This window comes from Castanea sativa, chromosome 1 (genome assembly GCF_040712315.1).
Source record: "Castanea sativa cultivar Marrone di Chiusa Pesio chromosome 1, ASM4071231v1".
NCBI classification, from domain to species: Eukaryota; Viridiplantae; Streptophyta; class Magnoliopsida; order Fagales; family Fagaceae; genus Castanea; species Castanea sativa.
Window position 1 is genome coordinate 45,779,570 of NC_134013.1, and position 22,738 is coordinate 45,802,307.

General features: G+C 36.1%; 1 protein-coding gene and 1 non-coding gene across 2 annotated transcripts; one reads left to right on the plus strand and one right to left on the minus strand.

Moving 5' to 3' along the window:
- The first annotated feature begins 757 nt into the window (after positions 1–757).
- LOC142628060 (uncharacterized) lies at positions 758–1,632 on the plus strand. Its single transcript, XM_075802017.1, has 2 exons — positions 758–982; positions 1,099–1,632. Exons 1-2 carry the CDS (start codon positions 758–760, stop codon positions 1,630–1,632), a joined length of 759 nt encoding a protein of 252 aa, XP_075658132.1.
- Positions 1,633–4,852: 3,220 nt separating this feature from the next.
- On the minus strand, positions 4,853–4,956 carry LOC142623014 (small nucleolar RNA R71). Its single transcript, XR_012842039.1, has one exon. It is a non-coding gene; the product is annotated as a small nucleolar RNA R71 (small nucleolar RNA).
- Between the last annotated feature and the right edge of the window lie 17,782 nt (positions 4,957–22,738).

Sequence of the window (22,738 nt, forward strand, 5' to 3'; positions counted from 1 at the left end):
TTTAGGATAATTCTAGATGAGTTCAACAGACTCAATCCACAATCCGTCATTTTGGAATGTGGAAAGATATCCTAGAAATCCGCTCCACTTTTTCTCCACTAACTCCACACATCTCCCATGATGGTAATGGATCCGAGCAAGTAGACCCACTTCCAACTCTCTATAAAAGGATCACGTCACATTCACCCAAGGTAGGTTCTTTCATTCACAGTTTCCCATCCTTGTGTTCTAGAGAGAAAACTAACTTAACCGTCGGAGGGTCCTTGGCTAGGTTACACCGGTCACCTTTGACAGTTCTTTCTTTCTTTTCCGATCCTACAACCATCAACATAGCCCAAAGTAATTCAGCCTATTGATTTTCGAGCATCATCAATTGGCGCCGTTTGTGGGGAGTTAAAGTTTCTAAGTGTTAATTTCTTTGCTTTCCAAGATAAAAAGGCTGCATGGTTCGAACTAGGTTGATGGCAACCAGGAGAGTGGAAACACCTCCAGTCAGCCAAACCGTGCACCAGCACCACCATTGACCGTCCAACAATAGTTTCAGTCCATGATAGCGGTGATGGCAGAACTAACGCAACGAGACTAGGAGTTAACTAGAGAAGTTAATAGACAACGTCAACAGCGACGTGGCGAAGAATGGGGGACAAAAGTTAGAGAATGGAGGGGCTAAGAACAATGTTGAAAGAGATCATTCAGAGGTACTATCACTTATAGGGTACCACATTTGGTGAGAGAGATGGATTAGATGAAAAGAGCCATGGAAGAGATGAAGGACTTTATGAGGAGAGCAAACCATGTGGATGACCTCATTCACAGGACTGACTCTCCCTTCATTGCCTCTATCACAAGTCACCCTTTGCCCTCTAAGTTCAAAATGTTTACCTTGGACTCATATGATGGAATGCGGGATCCTTGTGATCACATTGCCATGTTCAAGATGACCATGCATCTCCAAGGTGTTCCAAATGAAATCATGTGTAAGGTCTTTCCTACCACATTGAAAGGCCCGACCAAAGTATGGTTTGGTAAACTGCCACCAAATACCATAACTTCGCTCTAGGAGTTAAGTTCTTCGTTAACAACTTTGTTGGAGGCCAGAGGAATAAGCATCCCTCGTCTAGTTTGCTAAGCATAGAGCAAGGAGAAAATGAGAGTTTGCTTTCTTTCTTTAGTTGCTTTAGCAGAGAAGCCCTATTGTTGGACAAGATGGACGACAAGATTCTATTGGCAGCCTTCCATAATGGAGTCAATTCAAATTTGTTCATCCATAAGCTATACAATAAGGAGCCACAAACTATGGCTGAGTTGATACATTCAGCCCAAAGTTTCATGAATGTTGAAGGCGCAATTATTGCTAATAAGAAGAAGAAGACTGAACAAGTGGAAAATGGTTATGTACACCATCTGGAGCAGGGTCCTCATCCAAAAAATGCCAAAACAGGGGAGAAAAGGGATTGTGACGGTAAGAAGGCAAGGTTGTCCTCAAGAAGATACTCCAACTACACTCCCCTAAATACTCTGCTTGACCAAGTGCTAATGCAGATCAAAAATGAATTGTCCTTAAAATGGCCTGAGAAGATGAAAGAAGATCCTAGTAAGAGGAATAAAAGCAAGTATTGTCATTTCCACTAAGATCACGGACACGATACGGATGAGTGTTATGACTCGAAATAGCAAATCGAAATTCTCATTAAGCAAGGAAAATTGAAAAATTTTCTTGGACGAGACTAGAAGGATGAAAGGCAATCAATGAAAGTTAAAGCAGAAGAACCAGTGCGTCAACCACTTGGAGAAATTAGGGTTTTTTGTAGGGGAATATCAACTGGAAGCTTGTCCAAAACTAAGAGACTTACTTACGGGTTGTCCAGAATGTCTAATTAACTGGATGACCACCAAGGGCAATTTGGGAAGATGAGCTTGTAATCATTTTTATGGACGATGATGCAAAACGACTTCATCATCCTTATGATGATGCGATTTTCATCACTTTGGCAATTGCGAATTACACAACCAGAAGGGTGTTAATAGACAATGGGAGTTCAGCGGACATCCTCTACTACCCAGCCTTCTAGCAAATGAGAATTAACAATGAGTTGCTTCGTCCAGTGAATGTGACATTAATTGGATTTGGAGGAATGAAGGTTCTACCAGTGGGCATAATCTCCTTGTTAGTTGTGATTGGCTCTTACCCACGACAAATAAATAAGGAAATGAATTTCCTCGTTGTAGACTACTCATCTTCGTATAATGTCAACATCGGACAACCAACTTTGAACAATTGGAGGGCTGTAATGTCCATCTATCACTTGTCTGTTAAATTCCCAACGGAGTATGGCATTGGGGAGGTACAAGGAGATCAACTAGCTGCTACGGAGTGTTATTTAGAAATGTTGGCAATGGACGAGCAGATGCAGACTGTGAACATTGAAGAGAGAAGAACAGTGGCTCAGCCGATTGAAGCATTAGAAGATGTACAGTTGGACGAGTCTAACCTGGAGAAGTTTACTAGGATCAGAGCAAGCACGGAAGAAAAGACGAAGCAAAACCTCATCCAATTCCATAAGAAGAGCACATATGTTTTTACTTAAAGTCATGAAGACATGCCTGAGATTGACCCTAGTGTAATTACTCATAGTCTAAATGTGTTTCCGTCTTACAAACCTGTCTGATAAGAAAAAGAGAGTATTTGCCCCAAAACGAGAAAATGCCATTAAAGAGGAAGTTCAGAAGGTGGTAACTGCCGAGTTTGTTCACGAAGTTTACTAACCTGATTGGCTAGCTAATGTTGTAATGGTTGATGTGCATTAATAATAGCTTAATTTTGCATATTAATATCATTGATAAAAAGCATTATCATGCTTGTTTTGGGTTAATTCATGCATTTTATATTTGGTTTTGGAATAATGCTGAACAATTAATTTTGTGCTTAATTGAATTTTATTGTGTGAATTTGTCTTTTGTAGAAGAATGGAATTAAATAAGTGGATTTATGCAAAGAAGAAAGCAAACAGACTTTAATTTTACAAGGGCCATGATGAAGTCAAAGAGGACCAACTCAATTAAATTTAAGTCCAATTGGAGCAAGGAATCAAAGGAAATTTGCACCAAAACCAAGTCCAATTTGGATTAGGATTCCAGCTTGCACATCAATTAGTATTTTTGGCATACCTTTCGGATTAGATATTCAATCGAGATGATTCAAGTTGGACTAGAAATTTAACTTAAAGGTCTACAACTTTGTAGTTATCTAAAAGTCCGAATTCTGATGTTAAATGGGCCAAAATTATCGGTTAAATGAAGCTTAAAAATCTGGGATTTTCTCTAAACGGGAATTCAACTTGTAATAGGATTCCTTGACCTATTTAAGGGCTCTTTAGGGCAAAATTCAGGGAGGCTAGTACTAGGGCTGAGATGCAAAAAAGAAAATTGGAGCAAGAGGTTGTGCCATATGTGGCTTCTCTATAGCGTTTCTCCATGACAACATTGTGACTATTTCTTTCTCTATTTTATTTGTCTAGTTTAATGTTTAGTATTTTATTTTTGTGTTTTATTTCAATTACCATGAGTAACTAAATTTATAATTAGGGTTGAGGACGAAACTTTGTTAAGGATTATCAGTAATATATATGAGATTTGATTTTCCCACAGTAGTTGTTCTTTAATGATTTAAATTGTTCTTGCTTCATATCAATTGACTAAGATGAGATTCTAGATATGAGTTGAATCATGTTTTTCTGATGATTTAGGATTTGTCTTAATTAATTGAATGCTTGGTTTATTATTTCTTGATTATAAAATTGGATATCTCTTGTGATTTGTTTGTCAATGGATACAATTGATGATTTGATTTTATACTTAGGAAGCGAAGAAGAGCATGCTTTCGATATTTAAATAGAAGTTTTAAAGATAATATTTTCCATGGTAGCGAGATTGATTTCTAGATTATCATGTAGTGATTGGGAAAAATTAATGATCATAAATATATGCTAATATGACTTACAAAGTGGATTCCAAAACCTTAATTCCTTTCTTTGGCTTAATTACATCTCTTTACTACTTTATATTGTATCTTTGCTTAGTTTAATTATTTGCTTAGTATATTTAATTTCAAACAACCAATTTTTATTAAACTAGATTATAATTAATTTGTTTAAGATTTGATTAATTTTCTTATGTTCATTCAAGTCCCTGTGGGTTTGACCTTGTTCTTGGCAAACTATACTTTGGTACGATTCGTACACTTGCGAGTACTTTAAAATTTCACAAGAAGCTTTTGACACCGTTGCCGGGGACTTGGTTAGGAAAATAAATTAGGTCTTAATTGAATTTTTCCTTCTACTAGTTTTAGTTAAAATTTATTTTTTAAATAGACAAAAAAAAAAAAACAAAAAAGGATGTCTTTGTGCTTGGTGTATGAGAACTTGGATACGTGATAAAGAAAATTGTCTTGTTAGTTTTAATTATTCATCCACAATGGGAGAAACACGAGATGATTCAAAAACTCTTAGGGAGTTGTTCTCACCCATAACCACCAACCCCCCATCTTGCATAGTATTGCTTGCAACCATTGCTGCACATTTTGATTTAAAGACACAGATAATCCATCTACTTCCTACTTTTCATGGATTGGATAGAGAAGATCCTTATATGCATGTGAAGGATTTTCTTGAGGTTTGTGCTACTTGTAAGTTCAAGAATTTCACTGATGACTCTGTTCGCTTGCGTTTGTTCCCTTTTTCCTTGAAGGATAAGGCAAAAGCCTGGCTTAAGTCTTTGTCACCTAGATCTATCACTTTATGGGAACTGTTGGTCATAAAACTCCTCTCTCAAATTTTCCCACTGGCCAAGACCAATGCTTTAAGGAGAGAAATTGCAGATTTTTATCAAGATGAACAAATTTTATGAGAGTTGGGAGAGATTTAAGGACTTGATCCTAAAGTGTCCTCACCATGGTTTTGAAACATGGAGACTAGTACAATATTTTTATAATGGTTTGACTCAGACAAATCGTAACATGATTGAGTCCATGAATGGTGGTGGATTCTTAAGTCTTGTAGATAATGAGGCATACAAATCTCTTAAGAATTTATTTGAAAGTTCACAACAATGGAAATTTTTCAACCGTAGAGAGAGATCTGCCCCTGTAATTAAGAAAGGAGGATTGTATGAAGTCAGTGAACATTTAGACATAAAAGCTAGGTTGGAAAATCTCACTCATAAGGTTGAAGCTTTAGCTTTTGGTAGAGGGATGAATTTTGTTAATCAAGTTCAAAGTGAAACATGCTCTATTTGTGTGAGTCCTATGCATATAACACAAATGTGTCCTTCCACAGTTGGTTACCCTGATTTTTTATACTGAGCAAATAAATGCACTAAATAATTATGGAAAACCATTTGCTAGTCCATTTTCAGAGACATACAATCCAAATTGGAGGAACCATCCTAATTTCTCATGGAGGCAAAATCAGCCTTCCACAAATGTAGTTGGAAAACAAGTGCATCAACAAAGTCAATTTCATCCACCTACCCAAGCATATCCTCCCACTCCTCAATCAACTCCTCAGTTTATGGCACCACCAAGACAACAAACATCTTTGGAGGAGTCTCTCAAAACTTTCATGCAATCAACTAGCTAAGCCATTCAAGAGATGAAAAGTTCCACTCATTTAAATACTCAAGCTATTTCAAAGTTGGAAAGTCAAGTTGGCCAGTTAACAGCCTAAGTTGATGAGGGGGAAAAAGGAACATTTCCTAGTCAGCCTGTACCTAACCCAAAAGGGCAGTATGCCATCAATGGTTCTTCTAGTTCTACTCATGCACATGAATCTGTTCAGCCTATTACTACCCTTCGGTCTAGAAGACAAGTTGATAATCAAGTGAAAATGCTAGAAGTGGAGGATAATGAAAACACTTTGTTAGAGGAAAAAGGAGTTCACAGTTCACAGGATGATCATAGCGAAAAGAGGGGCAACTCAACCTTAATTCAAATTCAAGATCTTAGTTCTTCCCCTCTTGATAAGAAGATTGTTCCTAAAGCTCCATTTCCTCAAAGGTTAATTTGTACTCAGAAAAGTGCACAATTTGGAGATATTTTAGAGGTTTTTAAGCAAGTGCAAATAAATATTCCATTTCTTGATGCAATTTAGCAAGTTCTTGCTTATGCCAAGTTTCTAAAAGATCTTGTGATAATGAAGAGAAAGACAAATGTCCCTAAAAATGCATTTTTGACAGAGCAAGTCAGTTCAATCATTTAGAATAAATATCTAGTGAAATGCAAGGACCCTGGATCTCCTACAATTTCATGCACGATTGTGGATCGTCTCATTGAGTGAGCTTTGCTAGATTTAGGGGAAAGTGTGAACCTAATGCCATATTTAGTTTATGTATAGCTAGGTTTGGGGAAGCTGAAACCCATAACCATGATACTCTAGTTAGTTGACAAATTTGTGAAAATTCCTAGCGCTATTGTTGAGGATGTATAGGTGGATGCATTCTGTTTTTGTTAAACCCTAAATGCCAATACACAAATCCATGTCATTTTGGGTCGCCCTTTCTGAGCCACATCTAATACTTTGATCAATTTTTGGAGTGGTGTGATGAAGATTTCTTTTGGAAATATGACCGTTGAGCTTAATATCTTTGACATAAGTAGGCAAGTACTAGAAAATGAGGATATATGTGAGGTTAACATGATTGAGAACCTAGTCCATGATACTTTCATACAATCAAGTTGTGAGGATCCCCTAAAAGCTTGTATAACCCTTTTGGGTTGCAATTTGGATATTGAAAAATCAATTAAGGAGGTCAATGCATTGTTGGATTCCGTTCCTCTCTTAAGTACTGATAGCTGGCAACCAAAAGTAGTCCCTCTTCCATTTTCTTCATCCCTACTCCCATCTACTGTAAAACCACCAAAGTTGGATGATGTTTGGGAACACCAATTGATAAGTATATTGCAAGAGCATAAGGAAGCTATAGGTTGGACAATTGCTGATATTAAGGGTATTAGTTCCTCTGTGGTTATGCACCACTTGGAAGACACAACAAAAGCTTCCCAACATGTTTTTGACCTAGGTAAGTTACAATCTCAATGGACTAGTCCATTCATAATATGCATTATTTATCTCCATGGTGTTGTTAAGCTTTGGATGGTCCTGTTTATTAGGATTGATCTCTAGTTGTGTTAAATCTTTTTGCAAAAAAAATATATTTTTTTTTCTTCTTTATTTTTTGCTTTTAGATTAATAATTGTGTTTATTTTCTTGTTTAGTTTTATTTTCTTTTGTTCTAGTTGATATTTGACAAAACTTAAAATTTATAACAATCAGCTTGATCAAGGTACGTCTCGTCCTTCTTACCTTTCTTGTTCTACTTGGTTCTCATGTTGCATATTAATATTTTGTTCTCTTTTCATTCAAGACATATATTTGAGAGTATCATTTTTAACATTGAGGAGAATGTTTGGCTTAGGTTTGGGGGGATGTACATAGATTTCTATCTTTTTGTTTACTTTAGTTGTGTCAAAAAAAAAAAATCTTTTGCCAAGCTTGAGGCTTATGTTTTGAGTTCGTTATACTACTCTTGCATAAAGAATTTCATTGCTTTCATGCTCAATTCATTGCACATGCATGTAGCCACTCAGACACAACTTGTTGTTGAAGGATAAAAGTGTTTAGAAAATCTTGAAGATAACAATGTGGAGACTGTAACCCTTGTGAGTTTTGAGCCAATCGTTATTTTTGGAGGGTTATTTTTTTTTCTAATCTTAAAGTTCAATTGGAAGTGTGTAACATATTTTCCTTGTTGTAGTCTCATTGTTCTTTCTTTTGGCCAAGAAAAAAAAATTAACTGTATGCCACACTTGAATCTTTTGAAGTCATTGATGTTGAATGAACTATACTAGTCTTTGAGAGATGAGATTAGACCATTTTTGTCTACTTTGAGCCATATATGTGTTTTTCTTCTTCTTTCTTGATACATTATCGCTAGTCACCCCGTTGAGCCTTTTAATTAGCCTTTCTTTCTTAAAGCCTAAATCCATAGTGTTTGAAGATGAAATTTGATTAGTTTGTTTCAATGTTATGGTTTGCGGGAGAATTCAAAGAAGAAAGAAAAAAGAATTCAAAGAAAAAAGAAAAAAGAATTCAAAGAAAGAAAAAAATAATTCAAAGAAAAAAAATAATTCAAAAAAAAAAGAAAAGGAAAAGTGTCAAAAATGAAAGTTCAAGTAGTGTGTAAAACACCTATGAACGTTTAGACCCCCAAATACAAAAATACCAACACAAGCTTATAATCAAACAATATATGTGCGGAATATGAAATATAAGCTATATCCAAATTGGTAAAACACTCTAAACCACAGTTAATCATAAACATAGTAGCAATTAAAAGGTAAAGAGTAAGGGAAGAGAGATGTAAACACAATGATAACATGGCGATGTGTTATCGAAGAGGAAACCGAAGAACTCGGCGAAAAACCTCTCTGCCGCCTTCCAAGTGGTCAATAATCCACTAGAGAATAAAGTTGGGATACATGAAATAGCAGAAGACCTTCCACGCTTAATCTACCTAGTGCACCTAAGCCCTCCAAGCTTCTTGCTCCAACAGGGTTACGTCGAACCTTATCTTCTCTAGCTTATTGGATCCCGTAATCGCCCATTGCATCAACCAAATGAATTGGTCTCTTTTGAATTGCTTCCCAAGTACCAAAATACCTCCTCACTGATATGGGTATAGTGAGATAGGATTTGGCTAAATGTAACTCTCAAGGATATGTCAATGGAGAGAGTGAGAGTAGAGGAATTTGGAGAATCAAAGGATGAAGATTTTGGATGAGTCAATCTTGCTTTTCTCTAGGGTTTCTCTCTTAAAATTCTCTTTGGAAGCTCTCTACATTTTGTGGGTATAAGGGTATTTATTGTAGGGTGTATGAGGAATGCGAAACGTTAGTTTTCATCCAAATAGGGCATTTTGGCGACTCGACCTCGCGACTAGAACGAGTTGCGAGTTTAAGTCGCGAGCTAACTGTCTGGCCAGACTAGACGTTTTGTCCTGTAGTGCTCTAGCTGTTGTGACCCTTCAGCTCCCCTACATGCTTCATATATGTGTCACCTTTGGCGACTTGCCAGTCACAAACCAGTCGCGAGATCTAGTTGCGAGGCTCTTCTTGAATGCACACATCTTGAGTTTTCTTCACACTCTCTCACACACTACCCTTCCATAATTCCCACCTAGATACAAGGTATCTAATTGCTAAATTACAAGAAAATTTGGCACGAATAAAGCCAACACATGATTGAATAAATTCAACCTTACAATATCCCCCTTTGGCTATTCCATGACAAAACTCTAAAACAAACTCTAAACTTAACATGTGAGTTGGGAACAGTTGCCAAAACTCACTCACACCTAACTCTAGAAACTGTGAAGCTCTTGAACCATACGAACAAGTTTTTCCTAAAAACAATAACACAAGAAGATCATAGTAAGCAGAAATCTTGAAGTGCATATGGAACAGGCACAATGCGATCAAGTAGTAAAGACTAAAGCAATAAAGCATGACTTAACCAAACATGAAAAATCACTATAAATAGTGATCACAATGAACATTCACACAAGGAATGAACATCCGGACATGCAAGCTAATAAGCTCAATGCAAAGTATCATTTGCATGTCCAACACTTAACCGATACAAAAACACAAGGTAGTTGCATCAAGGATATAAAATCCAACAAGGGCACAAGAGTGAAGTACTAAAGAAAATGCATAACATTAACTAAAAGTACTAAGCTACAAAGCAAAGGTACAAATATAAAGTACTGAAAATGAAAGATTTAAACCAATGTACTTAAAGATTTAAACCAAAGCAATGTAAATATCCAAGAGTTATAAAAACTATAGACAAATAATCTGTGATGAACTTGGAACATATATACCTGTAACCTGAAACACTTGCACAGAACGCATTAGACCCTCAAGGTAAAGCAAGTCATAAAAGGATAAGTATAATGTAACAAGTAAATTGTGATCAAGTAAACATGATGTGAAACATGTGAGCAACTTGATCATACACCAAAACAGTCATATAGAGATGACTATAATGATCACATAACAAAGCAAATGATCATTCGAACATGCAATCAATGAAGCATAATAGCATAAGGAAGTATGCACGACCAACACACAAACACAATGCAATGAGAACAACAAAGTATAGATACTAAACATAACTCAAAGTACCATAAAGCAAACAAGAAAACTAACATAAAGAAACACATACAAAACAAAGTTTTCTTATTAACACAATATCTTCTCCCCCTTGGTATATGCATCTCCCCTATGGAATATCTCGCCCCCTACAAATGTGCACAAAAAATAGAATTTTCCCCCCTAAGAATGTGCACAAGAGACATATAGAAATGACAAAACTCTCCGGTATACTACTCTAGAGTATACTCTCCCCCTTTTTGACACAAATAGACAAAGGGGTCAAGGAGAAAAGAGGGCAAGAGATGAAGGTATAAACAAGGAGAATGATGCATGAGGGGTGCAAGATGAATGAGAAATGAAGCTCAAACAAAAGACAAAACAAAATACTACAAAGCATAAGATAAATATGACATACTAGGATGAAGAAACAAGGTATAGACCAATGCATGAGAAGTAAGCAAAGGTGTGTGCAAGAGGTGGCTATGTGCAATGCATGACCAAAGTATTGAAAATGCACATGTGGGGCAAGGTGTGTTAAATATACAACCAATGAACCAAACATGATCCCAGTGAGGAAACATGAGAAACCCCAAAATTTGATACTCATCGGAGTCCAACACAAATGAGAAAATGCTTAAGAGGCATTTTATCAAACACCTAGCGTGCACACTAAGAACAACAACGTAAAACAATACATGAACATCATGAAATCCACCCTTAATACATGTTCTTTTTGCCACAAGGGGCCAACATCCAAAGCAAATCATCAAAAGAAACCAATCCAATACAAAAATTTGACAAAAATTAAGTTTTCCCAACGCCTATGATGAAAATCCCAACCAAGAGCACAAAACACTCCAAAACATAATCTAAGGATCCAAATCATTGAAAAGAATTTAAAAATTACCTTAGAGATGTTAGTGGAAAGAAAAACCAATCAAATTGATTGGGTTTTGATGTAAAAATATTGAAAGAGGGGTTTTAGAGAGGATGGAAGAGGTTTAAAATAGGTTTTCCACGAAAAGCTCTTTAAAAAGCTATTTATGGGCGTTTCGCAACTGGGTGAGTCGTGAAGTGAGTCACGAAGATTTTTGCAAGTCACGGGATGAGTCGCGAAAGCTTCTGGATGAACTTGTGACTTGTGAATTTCGTGACTGGCGAGTCGCGAAATGAGTCGCGAAAATTTTTTGCGAGTTGCGAGTGAGTCGCGAAAAATGCATTTTTCCAGTTTCGCAACTGGCGAGTCGCGGAATGAGTTGCGAGTGAGTTGCGAAAAACTCTGACACCTATTTTTCAATGCAAAACATGTTTAAAATAATGAAAAACAAAGTAAGCACTAAAGATGAACAAAGAGTGATAAAAATCACTTCTAAATACATATAAAATGATCAAAAATCCTTTTGGTTTGATCCATATATAGTTGAGCACACACACATCACAAGAAGAAGGCTCAATAGAAAGGATATCTATCGAGGATGTGTCGAGGAGCTATCAAGCTTGAAGAAAAGAGGTTTTTCAAGAAGGGAAAAACACATAGAGATGAATGCATAAATCAAGCTACTCGCTCAAACATCAAACCAACAAATTAAGCTCTCAAATCTCATCTCAAACAAGATGCAAAGCATAAAGATCCAAAACACACACACACACACACACTAAACAAGTCTAACCAATTTTATATTTCAAAAACAAGTTGAGACACTTTAGTAAGCATATATTGGCACAAGTAATTCTTGTGATGGCTAAATCACATTATACATTGACATGTATCAAGAGTAGCAAAGAGTATGCGTGTTGTGTGTAAAAACATAACAAGTGTGCACAAGTTTCTCATATTATGACGATTTGAGACATAAGAAAATTAAATACACTCACACACAATTATAACTGTTTGATGGGGACTATCAACTTTGAGGTACATCCTATGACTCCCACATCTCCTAGAAACACGCTTGCAACCATATTAAAAGCATTTTGATTCTTTTTGCTTTCATTTTTCTTTGCATATTTTTCTTTTAAGCATAGCATGCATAGACATATAAAAGAGAAAAGAAATACCTAATTATATAAGCCAAAACATCACAATTTTGCTATGCCGAAGTACACAGATGTTATACATGATTGGCAGGTTTTAGTGGTGAGATAGTTATTTATGCCTTTCTCTTAGGATTTTCTAGTCCTTCCAGTCAAAAAGAGTGATATGAGTATGCGATATAAGAGATAACTTAATCTTACTCATCACAAACACAAGCCATAAAGCTCATTTGCTTAGTTGTGCAAAGAGATGCTCATCTAAGTTACAAGAGATACAAAGTTTAGAAAACTTTGCTTCAATGGCCATCCAAGGTATACAAGTACCAATTTACACATACACATTTTTTTTGTATTTTTTTGTATTTTGAAAACAAAACAAAGTAAAAACTAAACAACCAAACAAAAACAGACGAACAACATGAAAGTATGAAGATAGATGCAGATGCAGATGCATGAAAGCATGATTCCAAAAATAGATAAGAAAACAAGCAAGAAAGTCCTACTTTAGATAGAAAGAATTAAAGAAGAGGACTAATACAAAAGACAATTAAGTCATAGGCTCCTTTATCACCCACACATCGCAAGTCTTCGGCCATGAAGATGAAAATGCACGTGTCCTAGTATGTCTACTAAAGGACATAGAAGAATTAGAATTCTCCTCAAATTAAGTTAAAAAGCTCAAAGCTTTTAATAACCTTCCAAACAAAAGTGTAGTTCCATGAGAGGAAACCTATGACCATTTGGACACTTGCTTTTAAGGATACAACTTAAAGCAATTATGATGAATGGGTCCAGAAACACCACAATGGTGACAAACATGAGCAGTTTTAGGACTACTAGACTTCCTAAAGTGAGGTCTAACAAAGGATTTAGAATTAGACAAATAAGTATGGATTTCATACATTTATCACCTTTCTCAGATTGAGGCACAAAGTGTTAGGATTAGTGCCCTTAAATCCTATTGTACAATGCTATGTATGACATTATGTATGATTTAATGTTGTGTTTAATAAAGTTGTTTTACTATTATTATCTAAAATAATGGTAACATGAATATTTGAACATTATCATATAGTCCATGAGATGCATAGTATGTGATTTAAGTGACTTAGTCACAGAAAATACAGATCACAAGTTCTTTGTAAACTCAGAATTTTAGTTCATAGTCGGTGATGAAATTGGGCATTTCATCTACAAAGACTATAACAAATCAACTAAGATGATTTGTCTTGATCATGGAAGTGTAGGTTGTTTTGATATATCAGGAGTGAGATCTAAAGTTACAATTAAAACCTCAATATATTGGGCAGCCACACTTAGTGTTGATTGAACATATATTCTCAAGATGGAATTCATAATCTCTTAACGGAGATATAAAATATTCCCTTGAGATAAGTTTAATGGGTTTGGTTATTCAGAGTGTTAGGCCTAACCACTTTAGTAAGGAGTTACTAAAGTATATATTTATGAAATTGGATTTCATAAATATATGATGAATAACTTGAAGGATTAAAACGGGTATTCAAGGATTAAGATGTAGTAATCTTCAAAGTGGCAGTTTACATTCATGATTTTGTATTACTACGAATATTTTATGAAGGGGTTGCATGTATAATAAAGTCTTGGGATATAATACATTAATAAGGCCTAGAGTGCAATTATATTTATATAGTGGTATTAAATATAATTAATGGTAACTTTGGACTTGTCAAGAATTGACAAAAAAGCCCAATGCCCATTAGAGCTAGAGTCTTATTTTTTCCCTTTTGGTCCCACTCCAAGTCACATACTAAAGTCCAATTGGAATGGCCTAAAAGGCTAGTCCAATTAGATAATCAGTTAGTTATAAGGAGAGAAACATACAAAATTTTAAGTGACACTAGTGTGTGGAATGAAATGGTGTGTATGTGAGGGTAAGCAACTCTCTTATTCTCCATTGGAAACTAATTAAGAGACCACACTTCTTGGGCATTAAGTGGAATTGGAGTGAAGATTAAAAGTTTTCTCAAGTATTTCTGATCTTTGGTTTTGAATTTCACTGCACTAAGGTACACTCTCTTGTTCTTGAATTCTGAAGTTTACATAGTACATGTTATCAATTACGAATGAAATAGATCCATTAATTTTTCACTGCATATGTTTTGTATGCGATTCAAACATGTATTTTTCCAACAGTTGGTATCAAAGCCAAGTTTTCAATTTCGAATTTGTATAACATGTTTTGTGAGTTTTGGAATCAAAGATAGTAATATCATGATGTTAGAAGATTATACAATCAATTTTCTACATGGTTACTGAAATTATTGTTTGATGAAAACTAATATTGATGTTATGATGTTGTTTAAGTTTAAAATTAAGTGTGTTAGATTGAACTTTAAGGCTATAGCATCAATGGAATTCAATTTTGGTATCAAACTCTATCTATTATGGCCAAGAATGTATTGGCCCCTTGTGATAAATTAACTAATTAATTATCTAAGTTAATTAATTAATCCAATTAACATTCAAAATGCATGGTAGCACAAAAAAATCACCAACTAAGTTAATATGTAGCGAAAAATAAGGTTGACACGGTGATTTGTTTACGAATGGAGAAAATCTCCAAGGCAAAAACCCCACCGGGTGATTTTAAGGTCACCACTCCTGAGAATTCACTATTATCACAGCAAGCGGTTACAAGTAAAAGAATCCCAGTATCTTATACCAACCTACAGTTGAACCCTTACCCCAATACACAATTGGACTTGTTCTGTAGTGACAATCTCTCCTTTTTAATGCACGACTCCCAGTACGTGACTAACCAATCGATACGCGGATCCCAGTACGCGACTTAATCACCAACTTGAGAAAGATGTTGGCTACAAAGTTCTTCAATTCATTAACACGATGAAGATTGCGAAGCTCCTTGGTCACAAAACCCAACAGTGTACAAACGTAGTAGCTTCTTCAAGAGAAAGATGAACTAAGGCAAATTTTGTCTCTGATCACAATTTGCATAAAGAAAACTTTGCTCTACACTCGCGCAACCTTTGACAGCCTTAAAAATAATCCATATATATGTTTAGGGTTGTGAGAAAAGAAAACCTAAACATATACATAAGGATTGGAGTGAAATCAGATTTGAAAATTTTATTTTCAAAAATCTCGATAGATAGGGTATCTATCAAGCAGTTATTGAGCATCGGGCTAAAGCAGCCTTTTAAACCTCGATAGATGCTATCTGTCTAGCTAGCTGTAAAGCTTTAAAATCCAGCACTTCTTCACTTATTTTTTTGGACAGATTTGCATGGCTTCAATACTTGGACTTGAATCTTATTCCTTGAAGTATTAAACACATCCTATATCTACCCAATTATAAGTGAAATGCGTTTTGTCAAAGGATTAGCCAATTCTACATGACATATGTTCCTAACATGATTCACATATGTCCTAAAAATCTCTCCCTCTGGCAATCCGTGACAAAACCACAACAAACAAATGAACATATGAAAGAAATCATAAATCACTCAACTCATACTCACATGTTGAATACAATAAAATCTATCTAAACACAAACTCTTGAACAACTTTGCAAGATTAGAGTTCATGATAAGAAGACTTTGACAACTTGTATTTTTGAAACACTTTAAACAAAACTCATCACAGCATCTTAGTGTGAAATAGAAATAAAATATTGCATACAATTATAAGAAACATATGCATAAAGAGAAAAAAGAAACAACACATGAAGAGATAGGTGAAAATGTAATAACAACCTCAAATATATATATATCAAGAATGGGTACGAGGTCTGCTATCACAAAGTGGTCACAAAACCAAAGTGATGGAAAATTACATGTTTGTATCGCATACAAAACATACGTAGCGGAAAATTAACGGATATACTTCAATCGTAATTGATAACATGCACTATGTAAATTTCAGAATATAGAATCAAGAGAGTGTACCTTTGTGCGGTGAAATTCAAAAACAAAGATCATAAGTTCTTGAGAACACTTTTAATCTTCACTCCAATTCCACTAATACCCAAGATGTGTGGTCTCTCAATCAATTTTTGTTCAAGGGAGAATGAGAGTGTCCAACACTCACATATACACCACTTCACAATGATGTCTCTCTTTTTCATATATTAAAATTTTGTATGTTTCTCTCCTTATAACTGATTATCTAATTGGGCTAGCCTTTTAGGCCTTTCCAATTAGGCTGTAGTGTGTAGCTTGGAGTGGGACCAAAAGGGACCAATAAGACACTAGCTCCAATGGGCCTTGGGCTTTTCTGTCAACTTTTGACAAGTCCAAAGTTACCATTAACTATATTTAATACCACTACATAAAAATAGTTGCACTCTAGGCATTATTTATAAATTATATCCCAAGACTTTATTATACATGCAACCCCTTCATAAAATATTCGTAGTAATACAAAGTCATGAATGTAGACTGCCACTTTGTAAATTACTAAATCTTATTCTTGAGTACCCGGTTTAATCCTTTTAAAAGTTATTCAACATATATTTATGAAATCTAATTTCATAAATATATACTTTAGTAACTTCTTACCAAAGTGGTTAGGCCTAACTCTCTGGATAACTGAACCCATTAAACTTATCTCAAGAGAATATTTTATATCTCCGTTAAGAGACTATGAATTCCATCTTGAGAATATATGTTCCATCAACAGTAAATGTGGTTGCCCAACATACTGAGGTTTTGACCGTAACTTTAGATCTCACTCCTAATATATCAAAGCAACCTATACTTCATGATCAGGTCCATTATTCTTTCAGGATTAAGAGTTCATGCAAATATAAGTCATGAGATTTATTATTCAATTGACAGTCGTTAGGAGAATAATAAATCTCACAATGGTTCACTTCAATATGTCTTAACTGTTAAAACATATCAACATATCAACTAGAAGTCTCCACTTCCATGATCAAGACAAATCATCTTGGTTGATATGTTATAGTCTTCGCAGATGAAATACCCAATTTCATCACTGACTACGAACTATAAGTCTGAGTTTACAAAGAACTTGTGATTTATATCTTCTGTGACTTTTCACATAAATCACATACTATGCATCTGTTGGACTATATGATAATGTCCAATATTCATATTACCATTATTTTAGATTATAATAAAAAAAAAACTTTATCAATCACAATATTAAGTCATACATCATGTCATACATAATGTCATACATAATATCATACATAGCATTATACAATAAGATTTAAGAGCATTAATCCTAACACAAAGGTACAAGAACAAAGTATCTAAAAGATAAAGATAAAGAAAAGAGAAGATACATAAGTCCTCACTACATCCCTCAAAATATATAGACACTCCCCTAACAAAAAAAATATCTCCTACACTAACTCTCCCCCTAAGTACATGACTACTCTTATACCCAAAATTACTCCCCCTTTTTTGTCATGAATGACAAATGGTAAGTCACTAAGAAGCAGTCATCTTCTCATCACCAGAAGAGCTAGCACCATCATCCTCATCACAATTGGAGTCACCACCATCGGAGTCACCACCATCTTCCTTATCCTCAGAAGCCTTTGGAGAAGGAGTGGGAGACTCTATGAAGCCACCAAGGCGAGCCTGTCGTCGTGCAATACGACCGACACGGGTGTTCACCTGACACAACTCATCGCTAAGAGTGTCAAGGTGAGCATCCATACGCTAAAGCTGTGCCACGATCTCCTCGAGGGTCACACCATTCGCAGAAGAAGAAGGTGTGAATGTGGATGGAGCTGAAGAAGCTAGAGGTGTCGCTGTCTCAGTCCGTGGCCGTTTCGGTCAAAGTTAGGCCTCACTCTGTCTAATAGTCGCCTCATTAATGGCATGCATGACAAAGAAGAGATCTGATACTAGAAAGGAGACAGAAAAGTGCCGAAGGATCCTCGTGATAGCAGAAGGAAAGATAAGCTTATCACAGGTCGCCGAATTTCCATATACATCAATAAGGGAGAGAATGAAATGAAAGGGAAAATCAATGGAAAGATCCTCTAAGAGAGATAACAAAAATTTAGCATGAGGTTCTGTAATAGAGTTATTGTGAGACAATGGATAGAGAATGAATGTCATCACCATGTTAAGGAACCTTGGACCTTTAGAAAAGGCCCAACAATGGGTGTTCTGACGACCACCCCAAGAAGAAGGAGTCTCACAAAATGGAGACATGAGTTCATCTTTAGACACAGTCATAAGACGATCATAGCTAGGGTAGTCAAGATGCACTGCTCTCAGTATGTGTAGCACATTGGATACAAGATCCAGAGTGGCTATAATGCGTGTACCTCGAACGCGAGTGACAAAAAGAGGTACAGAATAATCGAATTCGTGCATATTGGAGTAGAAATCCTATATGATCATTGAAGGACAAGTAATCGGAATGTCACATAGTGACTCCCAACCACTACTGTGGATGACAGTGGGAAGGGCAATATCGATAAAATCCGACAAGATGACTTGGCGTTCTGAATGAATGCCTCGTTGAGAAAAGTTCTCTAAGAAGTCCTTGCAGGCTTTCTCATCATGGAACCGAATGTGAGAAGGGGTAGAATCAAAAGAAGATGCCTCAAAATGAAGAGGATTCTAGGATGGAGTGGATTTATGTTTAGGTGCCATGATGCAAACTGACCGAGAGAGAGAGAGAGAGAGAGAGAGAGAGAAGCAGAAAAACACCAACATAATTAATATCAAAATGCATGAGCATTTGACATGCAACAATAGAAGCATCATGAGCTCAGTCCAATCCAAACCTACAAGCACACATCATTGCAACAAAGTAAACACACATCTAAAACGCATGAATCATTGTTAAAATGAAAATGTGATGCAATGCATGAACATTTTAAGATCATTTGAACAAAACCCATCCCAAAATTTTTGCAAAAACCTCATTAGTTTTGAAAACTCCTAAAAAGTTTTTATTGAAAACCCCAAACGTTAGGTCAAAAAGATGAAATGCATGATTAAATGAGAGAAAGAGAATCATACCAGAGGAAGAAAGTGGTCTTGAGGCCGAAGAATGAATGGGAATGAGATTTAGAGTGAGAAGAGAGAGTTTGGGAAGGTGAGGAGTTAGAAAGAGGCGAGAGAGATCGAGAAAAATGAATGAGAATTTGCGCTGAGCCTATATATAAAAGTCCATGATTCTTGATGGATCGAGAGGTATCGATAGGTATCGAGAGGTGTAGAGATTAAAAAGTCGATGGATATAGCTATCGAGGAGCTATCGAGAGGTGTCCACAGCAAAAGAACCTCGATGGATCGAGCAGCTATCGAGAAGCTATCGTGGAGACAGAAACTTTCTTGATGGATCGAGAAGCTGTCAAGAAGCTATCAAGACAAATTCTCAAAAACTTCGATGGATCGAAATTGCGATAGCAACTATCGAGAAAGGAAGATCAAGAGTTCGATAGATAGCCTAGCTGTCGAGAGGTATCAAGAAGTTGTCAAGATTGCTCAAAAATAGTTTTTCAAGTAGAGAAACACAAACATGAATGCAATCAAACGTGCTACTCAACCAGGATCCAAACAACATTTTAAACTCTCAAAAACATCTCTCAACAAGAAAAATGTCAAGTATATAGATCCAAAACCCACACACACACACTAAACAAGTCTAACCAATTTTATTTTTCAAAAACAAGTCAAGACATTTTAATGGGCATACATTAACACATGTATTCTTTGTGATGGCCAAATCACATTGTACCTGCACATGTATTAAAAGTAGCAAAAATATTGCGTGTTGTGTGTGAAAAACATCGCAAGATTGCTCAAATGTCTACATGTTATGACAATTTGAGATATGAGCAAATCAATTTAACTCACACACGATCATAACTGCTTGATGGAGACTATCACCTTCGAGGTACATCTTATAGCTCCCACATCTCTTAGAAGACACGTTCACAATCATATATAAAGCATATTGATTCTTTTTGTTTTTATTTTTCTTTACATATTTTCTTTGAAGCATATCATGCATGGGCATATAAGAGAGAGAAAAGAAATACCCAATTATGTTTATCTTTTGACATTGCACTTTGGCTATGCCAAAGCATACAGATGTCATTTCATGATTGACGGGCAACAGTGGTGAGATGGTTATTTATGCCTTTCTCTTAGGAGCTTCTAGTCCTTCCCGTTAAAAAGCGTGATACGAGTGTTAAGTATAAGAGATTACTTAATCTTACTTATCACAAACACGAGCCACAAAGCTCACTTGCTTAGTTGTGCATAGAGATGCTCATCTAAGCTACACAAGATACAAAGTTTAGAAAACTTTGTTTCAATGGCCATCCAAGGTACACAAGTACCAATGTACACAAACACACTATTTTTGTATTTTTCTGATTTTTGAATTTTATTTTTATTTTTATTTTTATTTTTATGAAAAATAAAATAAAGCAAAACTGAACACAAACAAACAATAGCATAGCATAAAACTAGATTAACTCAAAACAAAAAAGCAAAACACACAAGTAATGCAATCAAAGAGTAGAGAGAGAGAGAAAAGTGACTAAATCACTTAGAGCCTTTTTCCTTCCACACCTTGGAAGATGCTTTCCTTTTAGCGAAGCCTTGAATCGGCGGTGAGGGGGAAGAATTGCAACCGTTCATGTTTGAAAGGAACATGAGAGCTTTGAGTAGATCTCCAAGAGGAGCAAGAGAGGATGGAAACTGATTATGGTTTCCCGTTAGATCAAATTGTTGCTCTGTTGAGTGGCTAACCACTTATAGCAATTAGGTAGAGTATGTCTGGTTGCTCCATAGTGATGGTAGAGATGCTGCTTCTTCTGTCTAGACCTTTGGGTATTACCCTTTTTAGCCCTAAGGTTTTTAGTTTCTTTCTTCATAAGCATAGGGGGTGGTCCTAAGATAGATTCACCCTTGTCTATGTACTCAATAGCTAAAACAGTTTTGACATCAGTGTTCTTAGATTCAACATTATTAGCAAGTGAAACAAAAACAGTAGTGCTAGAGAAAGTAGTGTAAGGAGAAGAGAAATCATACCCTAAACCAATTTGATCAGAAGTAGATTTCTAAAGGCTGAGCATCTCATCAAGCTTTGCACTTGAAGTCCTAACCAACTGAGCTCTGACTTGGAATAGCTTTGCCTCAAGTTCTTGGTCTTCTTAGCCAAGAAATTATACTCAAATCTTAATGCTCCAATAGTCTGATTAGCTTCATCAAACTTTGTGGAGATTTCTTCTTGTTTAAGCTTCACATCACTGAGCTTCTTGGTGGCCAACCCATACAACTTCTTATGCTTTTTCGATACCTTGTATAATTTTGCGTAGGCTGTGTGGATGTCATCTTGTTCATCCATCTTTTCAAATTCAGACTCCACCAAGTCGTTTTCTTCATCCACATCTTCAACAATCCCTTCAGTAGGATTAATAGTGGTAGTGCAGGCATTCAGAACTCCATCATCCTCATTATCTGAATCATCCTCAGGCTCGATGTCGCTCAAGGTAGCTGTAAGTGCCTTGCTTTTCCCAATGGTCTTGAGATATATAGGGCATTCTTGCTTCATGTGTCCAAAGCCTTGACACCTGAAGCACTTAGTTTCTTAGGGAATAGTGTACTGATCGCCATTCCTAGCATCCTTCTTCCCTTTGTCTTGGCTCTTAAACTGAGAGGAACTAAATTGCCTACGGTCCTTATCAAAGCCCTTCCCATTGGCATCCTTCATGAACTTCTTGAATTTCCTTGTGATGTAGGACTTCATTTTAGAATCTTCATCGATTGAAGACTCATCCATGTCACTGCTCTTGGCCTTCAGTGTCATGCTCTTACCCTTACTCGATTTCCTAATTCTTGTCAAACCTAACTTATAGGTTTGTAGATTGCCAACCAGCATTGTCAAAGGAATTTTGTTGATGTCCTTTAATTCCTCAATTGCGGTGATCTTGGCATGAAATCTCTTGGGTAGAGATCTGAGCACCTTTCTGACAATCTTGAGTTCGAGAATGCTTTCCCCAAGATTAAAAGCTGAGTTCACTATGTCCTTGAGCTTGGCATAGAACTTATCAAACGACTTATCCTCCCCCATCTTGATCTCTTCGAAGCTTGTAGTGAGCCTTTGAAGCTTCGAATCCTTGACAGCCTTGGTTCCTTTATAGGTAGTCTAAAGGATGGTCCATGCTTCCTTGGCAGTTTCAGTAGAGGATATTTTCTTAAACTCCTCATTCGTGACCGCACTAAATAACGCATTCAATGCCCTGTTGTTGAAGTTAGCCGCCTTGATTTTACCATCATCCCAATCGGCCTGCACTTCCTTTGGCTTGGTCCAACCTATCTTCACAGCTTGCCACACTTTTTCATCTAATAACTACAAGAAAGCTCTTATGTGTACTTTCCAGTATGCATAATTAGTGCCATCAAATAAAGGACTTATAATAAGAGATTGTCCTCTACCCATGACTAACAGGGGTCAATGGATCACACAACAAAGATTAAAACCTAA

Excerpts from the sequence above, each read along its gene's own strand:
- LOC142628060 (XM_075802017.1), top strand. The coding sequence starts at position 758 with ATGGAAGAGATGAAGGACTTTATGAGGAGAGCAAACCATGTGGATGAC. Across the intron at positions 983-1,098 it reads CAAATGAAATCATGTGTAAG|AGGAATAAGCATCCCTCGTC; the intron begins GTCTTTCCTACC and ends GTTGGAGGCCAG.